The sequence below is a fragment of the Helianthus annuus genome, chromosome 14 (assembly GCF_002127325.2).
Source record: "Helianthus annuus cultivar XRQ/B chromosome 14, HanXRQr2.0-SUNRISE, whole genome shotgun sequence".
NCBI classification, from domain to species: domain Eukaryota; kingdom Viridiplantae; phylum Streptophyta; class Magnoliopsida; order Asterales; family Asteraceae; genus Helianthus; species Helianthus annuus.
Genome location: NC_035446.2, coordinates 103841871 through 103851842, shown reverse-complemented (window position 1 = coordinate 103851842; position 9972 = coordinate 103841871). Strand labels below are relative to the sequence as shown.

General features: G+C 38.4%; 1 protein-coding gene across 1 annotated transcript; it reads right to left on the bottom strand.

Annotated features, from left to right (window-relative positions):
• Window positions 1-1420: 1420 nt before the first annotated feature.
• LOC110907056 (midasin-like) lies at window positions 1421-2944 on the bottom strand. Its single transcript, XM_022152088.1, has one exon. It carries the CDS (start codon window positions 2942-2944, stop codon window positions 1421-1423), a length of 1524 nt encoding a protein of 507 aa, XP_022007780.1.
• Window positions 2945-9972: the final 7028 nt, after the last annotated feature.

Sequence of the window (9972 nt, the reverse complement as noted above, 5' to 3'; positions counted from 1 at the left end):
GCTGTATTTGGTATGAACTCCTCGTCCTGAGCTCTGATACCACTTGTTGGACCGTTCTGATGTCCTAAAATGTCAGTAGAAGCAGTTCATCTTCACATACGAAGGCGGAATCAACGTAAATGAAGTCAAACACAGCAATTCCTTTCAATTTTTCCTTCTATTACTGTTTGCAAGTCTTTACAACAATTCTGAATACAATTGGACAGCACCTCGACTCACAAACACATCAACAACCTCTCTTGTCCGTTTGAAAATGACTACTATATATAGGCATAGGCTGTCCGTTTGAATCCTGTTCAAACGGCCAGGTCTCAAACAGCCAGACAATCTCAAACGGCCAGGGTTCTTTCAAAAGGCCAGGATTAAATCTAACCTAAACAACCCTATTTTAATCGCGTTTATACAACCGTTTAGCCTATCTAGACACAAGACTTGATAAGACGTAGTCAGCAGACATTTCGTGCACCAACAGCTGGGCTAGCTGATCGGCTGACATTGCTGACCGATCGGACGCCTGTCCGATCGGCTGGGCTGTTCGATCGGACGACTGTCCGATCGGCTGACATAGTCACTCAAAAGTCAGCACTTTACAATATCGCGCCATATCCTGACCTGCTAATCTAACAAAAATACATACAAACATACAAAATATGACTACATGCTGACGGAAGCTACAGACGTTTTACACTAACAGACTCCCCCTCGGATGTAGCTGTAGTTCCTTCCAGCATAGTCTTTATTTCTTCCTGTTCTGTCTTCTCTCTTTTTCCTTTTTTCTCCTCTTTTCTTCTCTTTCTTCTAACATTCTTCGCCTTTTATGTCTACCTTCAGTCATCCACCTTTTATGTCTACCTTCTCTTTCGATCCCATTTAGGAATCTTGTTTTCCTCTGATTCAATTGGTGTCTGATCTGTTGGTGGTATAATGCCCATCCTACGTTTTCCCAATTCAGCTGCACTCTTTGCTATTGCTTCAGATCTTTGACTCCGCTTGTATCTTTTCAAGAATTCATCAATTTCAATGTTTCTCCATTTAATCTTCCAATATCTTCCAGAATTGATGTCTTGAGCGAAGCATACATCTACAATCGATTGATATTGAATTGCTTGAGCTTTGTCTCTCTTTTCATAAACGATCTTGTTACAGAACAAGCAATCAATGTCTTTCTTCGAGCAGTTAACAAGCCACATTGGATCCAAAATACTGATTCTTCGAGATTTTCCAGTGGACTTGTCATAAAGAGAGATAATTGCCTCAACCGTTGTTTCATTGTACAACGAACCTTGAAATAAATCATGAAAATCTTGCTCGATGGCTCTGAGAGCAAATTTTTCAAGCATTTAGGCGGCTTTACATCCAAAGTTATATCTTTTCTACCATTCTCCAGATATGTGACAATCTGCTTTGGATAATGTGGCTTCTAATCAGGATAACCATTCTTTTCCTGCCATTTGATGTAGTTCCACAAATCTTGATCATGTTGTCTAACTTCTGGACCATAGTAGAACTGCTTGATATTCTTTGTTTTCACCAACTCATCCACATCCCACAACGGTAGAGAACTGATGTCTGATAGAAATTCAAAGTACTGAACTCCCTCTTCCCGTCTGATGGCATAGACTTTAAGATCTTCAAGATAGCCCCATGATAGAATATCTCCCCATGAAAGATTTTTGTTGTGAGTAAAATACTGAAGAGCTCTGAGAGTTTTTCTTTCTTTGGGCATAACTTTGAACCACTTCTTCCGTTCTTCAGCAAGAATCTCTCTTGGAATAGTTTCCGGGACATCTTCAGTGGAAACTTTTTCAACAATTTTCCTTTTGATTTCATCTTCATTTCTATCTTTGAACATTTCAGCTAATGAAGGAAAAGTTGCATCAATTCCAGCATAATGAAAATCAATTTCATCATCGGATGAATCTGAAGCATCTTCAATAATGACATCATCATAATGATCAGCTTCATAGGCATATCTTGGCTCAAAATCTTTCTCTGGAGATTGAGGAATCTCGTCCTCAATATCAAACTTAAACTTTCCATCTTCTAATCCCAACTCTTCTAGCATTTCAGCTCTAGTTCTCCGAACTTCAACCTCTCCTTCTTGTTGAACATTCAAATAAATGACAGTTGGGTTTGAAAGAAGTACCTGATCAGCATGCTGCTTTCCGGATGATGAAGCTTCATTTTGTAAGTCATCCTCTTGTTCGTTGATTTCATCATTCATCAATTCATCGATTCTTTCTTGAAGAATTGGATCTCTGATCAATAACCCGGAAGCACCTTGATCATTGTCATCATCACCCTTATCATCTTTATTTTTAGTATCATCAGGCTTGTCATCTTTTTTGTCATCATTATCATCTTCATCTTCTTCTTCTTCGTTTCCAAATAACTCAATATCAGAATCATCATCAACAATCTCTCCACGTGCTATCTTTGCCTTTCTTTGTCTTTCTTTTATTTTCATTCGACGAGCAATTTCCTTAACACTATAAGGCACTAAGCGAGCATCTCCAACAAGAACAAACTGCTGCGTCTTCCATTCCAATAACAACACTTCTCTAGCTTTTCTTTTTCTTTGAATAACAACTACTCTTTGAAGAATATTGTTAACATCAAAGGGTTCAGAAGACTCACCAATCATCATGAAGTCTTGACCTTGTTCATCAGTGACATCTTCCATGACTTGTTCTTGAATCTCAACAACATGTTGTTCTTGAACATCAACCTCTTGTTCATTTTCAGCTTCAACCATTTCAATATCTTCTTGATTTGATGATCCATCAATCTCAGGTTGACTTGAAGATCCACCAGCTTCTTGAATATCTTCAATAACACTTTTGTTCTTTTGGGTGGCTTCTTCAGCTAGTCGTCTTTCTCGTTCGCTTCTTCTTTCCTCGGCTCTTTTTACTTCGATCTCATTAAAAGCAGCATGAACATCCATCTTTAGGTTACTTTCCATGACAGAGTATTACATATGTAGTTGTTCATCCTTTACCACTTTATCTGCTTTCATGGCTTCCATTTCCAACTTCATTGCCTTCATTTCGTTTGATGAAGCTTCACTCATTTCACTAAGAAGCTGATTGAGCATCTGATTCACATCTTCCAAGTTCTTTATCTTCACATTCAATGAAGATATTCCTGCCGTTAGAAGTTCAAACACTTTGGAATTATCTTGAGCTTCATTCTTCAACTTGTTCATTGTTTCTTCTTGTTCTATCAACACCGCTCTGACTTGATCATGAGCTTTCATCAAATTATCAACCTGTTTCTTTAGAATGTCATGCTCTGCTTCAGTTTTGGCTTTTTCCTTTTCTAGCTTGTTGACCTTTTGTAACAATTCATTTACAGCTTCATTGTTGAACATATCATAGTCATCTTCAGGGATGTCTTCTGTGAATATCCCTGTTGCAGTTGGAAGACCTTCAAATATGTAATCAAACAATGTTTCTTTTTGTTGAGACGATTCTGGTTTATCTTGTGGAGGAGGTCGAGGAGTAGCAGCTTTGAACCCAGTGATTTCAACATAATCATCATCACCTTCTGTTCTTTTCTGAGCTTTCACTACAAGTTCTTCAACACTTTGTACCTGTAGGTCCCCTTGATGTGTATGGATCTTCACAGAATCGTCTTTCCAATCAAGAGTGCGGAATCCTCTTGATCAGAATAAGCAGAAAACAAGTAGATGAACAGAAATCAGCAATCACTTTCAAACCAGATCTTTATTGATTAACTATCTGACTGATTACAATCAATCAAGATCCTCACACACTCAAATTCGTCCAAACCCTAGCTCTCACGAATTTCAATGTCTCTCAAACTCTGTTTTGGCTGATTAACTGATCAACCTAAGATCCTGCAAGATTTAAAAATCTTGAACTCACTTTCTAACACCGTCTCCCCCTATCAGTAACAATTCCTCCAAGAATAACAGTTTTCCATACATTAAGAATTTTAAACAGAAAAAGACACTATTTTTGGATTTTTATATTTTTCTGAAAGCAAGTAAATAACGAAAAACAATAAACACTCTATGTTTGTGAGAATCACTGGTAAGAAAATCATGTCAACATAATCAAACTGTTTCACACAATTAGATAATTCTTTATTTAATTTCTCGTGAAATAACAGTTCAAGACGATTACCAGTATGTTTGTCCTCTTAAACAAAATGCATGAACATTTCAAGTACCATTACCATATGATACGTTAAGGTAATTTTATTACTGATATACTAGCGTGTCCCACTTCAGGATATACCCCCGCGATCAAGGTATGCACAAAGATTCATCGTAGTAGGTGAGTATACTGAATTCATCCTTTAAGATATCCTGACTGTGTCTGGTCTGCATATAAACTGTTTTATCATGTTGTGATTGCTTAACTATGAACACCCAAATAAATACTAATCAAATCCTGGAAATATAAACAACACACTCTATCATGCAAGTATCTTCCCTACCACATATTTCACAAGTCCAATCCAGATTTCTGAAATCTTAACTGGGAATGGGTTGAGAAGAGAACATAATAGATCTTTAGTAGAGATGGTATAATATACAAATCAAATGAGATTTTCTCAGTTTAATATAGGTTTGTTGGGTTTCTTTTGGGCACTTGAGGGCCTCTTTCGGGTGTATTAGATCTATAGCGCGACAACGTACAACTAGGTCAGCATGTATCTGGATGCAGCAGAAGCTGTCGTTGCCTAGCACCTCCAGGTCAGCATATATCTGGATGCAGCAGAGGAGGTACACGACTTTTTTCACAGAAGATTTCAGAATCAGATCAAAATTGTGTGTATCGGGAGACATACAAACATTCAAATAGAAATGAGCTAATTCCAAGTGACTATCTTTCTTGGGGTTATGTACAATTTTAGTTCTAACAGACAGACAGCCAAGATATCCCTAGATGAAATAACAGTATAAAGACCCAAAACTTCAGATTTTGGCAATCTATCAACGCAAGAATTAAGGTCATTAAACCATACACTCATATTCAGTTCATTGAAGTTTATATCACATTGGTAAGTTGATTATCTCATGCTTTTGCCTACTGGTACATCATATGATGAAGCTGCTATCACACTTAAGCAATTTAGGTTCAAGTTCAGTGTGACAGTCTAACTTGCTGATGTACTATCATTTCTCCTTTTTCACACAGTGATAACTCATTTTTCATTTTTCAATTTTTTTTTATGTTTTTAATTTTTCAATTTTTTTTTTGTTTTTTATTTTTGATTTTTAAGAAAAACAGTAAACTATTTACAAAAATTCTTATGAAAAACCAGTTATTCAGGATTCCTCATCCCATTGAGTTCGACTAAATGTTCAAAGCGAGCCCTGTCAAATGCTTTAGTATAAAGATCTGCCAGGTTATCCTCTGTGTCGACTCGATGTAATTCAATTAGTCTCTTTTCAGCACAATCCCGTATAAAATGATGACGTATGTCAATATGTTTAGTGCGACTGTGGTTCACGGGATTATTAGTTATTGAAATAGTGGCATTATTGTCTATCGTAATAGGAGTACAAGTGAAATCCAAACCGTAATCGCGCATCTGCTGTTGAATCCAGAGAACCTGAGAGCAGCAGCTTCCAGCAACAATATATTCAGCTTCACACGTAGATGTAGACACACAGGATTGCTTCTTGCATAGCCAAGACACGATCCTGCCTCCTAAGAACTGACAACCACCTGTTGTAGACTTTCTGTTCGACTTGCATCCTCCAAAGTCTGAGTCAGTGTAAGCAACAAACGTCAGATCACTATCAGCTGGATACCACAACCCAAGTTTAGGTTTCCCCTTCAAGTAACAAAGAATCCGCTTCACTGCTTTCATGTGTGACTCTTTAGGATTTGCCTGATATCTGGCACACAAGCATACGACAAACATGATGTCGGGTCTTGAAGCAGTCAAGTACATTAGAGAACCAATCATTGCCCTGTATTAAGTAGGATCAACGTCTTCAGTACTTTCATGATCTGGGCCAAGATTGTGATTTTCACATATGGGTGTGTTGGAAGTAGAGCAATCATTCATTTTGAACCGACTCAAAATGTCATACACATACTTTGTTTGATGAATAAACATTCCATCCTCCTTCTGTTCAACTTGTAATCCCAGAAAGTAAGACAGCTCACCCATAGCACTCATTTCGAACTTGCTCTTCATCACCTGCTCGAACTCTTTACACATGCTTTCATCAGATGACCCAAAGATGATGTCATCCACGTACACCTGTACCAGCAAAAAATCTTCCTTCTTCCTCTTGATGAATAGTGTACTGTCAATCTGACCTCTTTCAAAATCATTCTTGATCAGATGTGTAGACAGTGTCTCGTACCACGCCCTAGGAGCTTGATGTAACCCATACAAAGCCTTATCAAGTTTGTACACTCGATCTGGATAATCTGGATCAACGAACCCATCTGGTTGTGAGACATACACCACTTCTTGGACTTTCCCGTAAAGAAACGCACTCTTCACGTCTAGTTGGTAAACCTTGAAGCCCTTGAAAGTTGCGAAAGCCAGAAACAAATGAATTGCCTCCAACCTTGCCACTGGTGCAAACACCTCATTATAATCTATCCCTTCTTGCTGATGAAACCTTTGACAACCAATCGAGCTTTGTTTCGCGTGACTATACCTCTTTCATCCTTCTTGCACCTAAACACCCATTTAGTGCCAATCTCTCTTTCACCTTTAGGAAGATCAACCAACTCCCAAACCTTCAACTTCGCAAACTGGGCCAATTCCTCTTGCATAGCTTCAACCCATGAATTGTCTTTAAGAGCCATATGAATGTTCTTCGGCTCCTCTTGGGAAATAAAGCAACTATACAAGCACTCGTTCACAATCCCAGTCTTCTCAATCGACACAAATAAACCTGTATTCGCTGCTATGCTTCTTCTCGTCTGAACACCTGCAGTAGGATCTCCAAGTATCATGTCAACTGGATGATCTCTATTTGCTCGTGTAGTAGCAACCGCATCGACTACTAGATTGTCACCCAGGTTTGATCCAACCTCCCCCTGAATGTTCTGATTTGCAAACGGATTAATGAAGTCGTCCCCCTGATTGGGTTCAGGTTCACTATCGCTTGAATCAGTATCAGCAGCATCTTGGGAAGTATCCGGAGCATCCGTCATATCAACATTCGATCTAGGCATGAACTCGCCTTCATCATCACCAATCACTGTTTGAATCAGCTGAGACTCATCTGCATTGGAAAACTCAGGAATATTAAATGACTTAAACACACTTTCATAATCATATAATATAGCTGGTCCTGTGACAACTCGTATTCCATAACCTATCTTTGCATTAATGTAACGTATGTGAACACTATGTGATTGTATGAATTTAGATGTAAATTAATGTTATGTTGTTATATGTGAATATATACATTATTATTAGATTTCGGCCCACTATGTCTTGTGTCCTATTATTGAATGTCACATGTTAATCACCGGCCCACTTGTGCTATAAATCACGTAAACCTTTTCCTTCTATTAATTCACAACTCACAATATCACTTAGAAAACCCTAAGCAACCCCCCTTGTAAAAGCGACGGCAGGAGAACTCTTCTTTATCATCAAGGCAGTCACATATTTTCGAGACGACATCTTAGTTAGTCGAGCCCACTGATTGTAAGTCTGTATTCATGTTATCTGATATTCGTTTGATCTTGTTCATATGTGCGTTTATATGTATACAATGATTATGTATGTGATGCATGTTAAGTAAGATCAGGCCGAAGTGTTTTGTGTAAATGATTAGAACTTTGATTTCTAGTTATTATCATTGTATGATCAAGACATAATTATATTGTTTGACATAAATCGGTCCAATTAAAAATCACCCTCTGAATGCTTGAGCAAGTTGTCGGCCATTGATGTGCTTATTGATATGATAAATGGTTAACATGTGATGGTTAAGAATGTTTACTAGGTTGATTCAATTTGTCAGAACCACCATGTTGGTCCTATAGAATGACAATAGGATTAGAATTGGTCAAATGAGCATGTGAATTGTTGTGTATGATCATTGGTTAGAATTGTTGGCTAGATCAAGTGTGGTCCAATCAACAAAAACGAGGCACACAACACAAGAAATTATAGCCATAGTTGGTTGTGCAGTGCATGTGCTTGCTTTGTCAATTGTCGGCCATGTATATATGTTGGTTAGTCAACATCTTTTGATGACATAAGAATTTATTGAATGATGATGTTGATGTAAAATTATGAGACTGTTTTGTTCCTTCGTAGTTTGTGTAGATGATAACTAGCGGTCCAATGAAAGGCCTTGCCTATGTGTAATGGTCCGATATGCATAGGGTTATGTGAGGTATCCTAGAGAGTTCACATGAATTGTCGGTTACTGAATATGCTTTGGAGGTACACAAAGTTCCATATAAAATAAACCAATATCAAAAACAAGAGATTGGGGGTTATGGGCGGTTAGTGGATGGACATTGACGGTGGGGATAGGTGTCGGCCACTAAGGCATCTAGGATATTGTGATGTGTTTGTTACTTGCTAGATTAATTACGATTTTGACCGAAAGATAGTGTGTTGACCGAAAGATAGTCGTGTTGACCGAAACATAATTTGTGTGTCGAAAGACAACTATGTCGAAACATAGCTGATGTGTCGAAAGATAACCATGAAGCGAAAGATGATAACTGTGTACCGAAAGATCTGTCGAAACATAATTGTGATAATTGTTAGACCGAAAGATGAGCAATGTATCGAAAGATCTGTAATGTGTCGAAGGATATTAGGGTTTATGCTTTGAATAATGGAACATATGTTTGATTTATTTGGCATGCCATGCTTGGGGATGAATGTTAATAATTATATTCGTGCACACTAACTGATGATTCAATGTGAAATAATACGTGTTGTGCCGATATGCAAACTAACTGTTATGTGAACATTAAATTGCATGCGTATCATTGCGAACATGAACTGATTTGTTATACGTGCATACAATAGGACGTGATTAATTACTTGTGAGTGCATAACCTAGCATACCGAGCAAACCAAGGTGAGTTCACACTCTTACCAAGGCATGGGATTCCCGGGGTGTTGGGAATGGGATTGAAAGGTTGATTAGATACCCTATTGACACTATGACTAGACTACCACTTTACTATCCTCGGTTGTGAAGGATACCTATAGTTACGAGTAGTCTAGTGGTTATACAACGTGGAACACCACCACCAGTAACGTGGAACACCACCACCAGTAACGTGGAACACCACCACCAGTAACGTGGAACACCACCACCAGTAACGTGGAACACCACCACCAGTAACGTGGAACACCACCACCAGTAACGTGGAACACCACCACCAGTAACGTGGAACACCACCACCAATAGAACATACAATCGGCCCAGTAGAGCCACCTGTTACAAACGAACTTACTATTACGCATTTACTTTCTGTGAACTCGCTCAACTAGTTTGTTGATCATTCTGTTACATGCCTTGCAGATCGTTAGGTACTTGGAGCTTGCACTGGAGAAGCGGGTCGTTGTGGACAAGGATCGTGACTTTTCTGTTAAACTATTATGACACTTAAAACTGTTAACTACTACTGGTTTATTTACTATGCTTCCGCTACATTTTGAAACGATGATTTGTTTGATCACCTTTTGTATTGAATGGATGGTTTTCATTTATTTTACTTAATATTAAATGCATGTTCAATATGATTGGTGGCTTGATCCTGGTCAGTCACGCTCCCAAGCGGTGATACTCCGCAGGTGGATTTTGGGGGTGTGACAGATTGGTATCAGAGCCATTGGTTATAGAGAACTTGGTTTTAATGCAAGGAAAACGTTTTTATTAAAACCAGACTATAACCAGAACAGTGCTCTCAACGATCCACAACGACGCTTCGCTCCACGTGCAAGACTCGACATCCTAGGTAATAAGGTTTATGTTTATTGCCTACA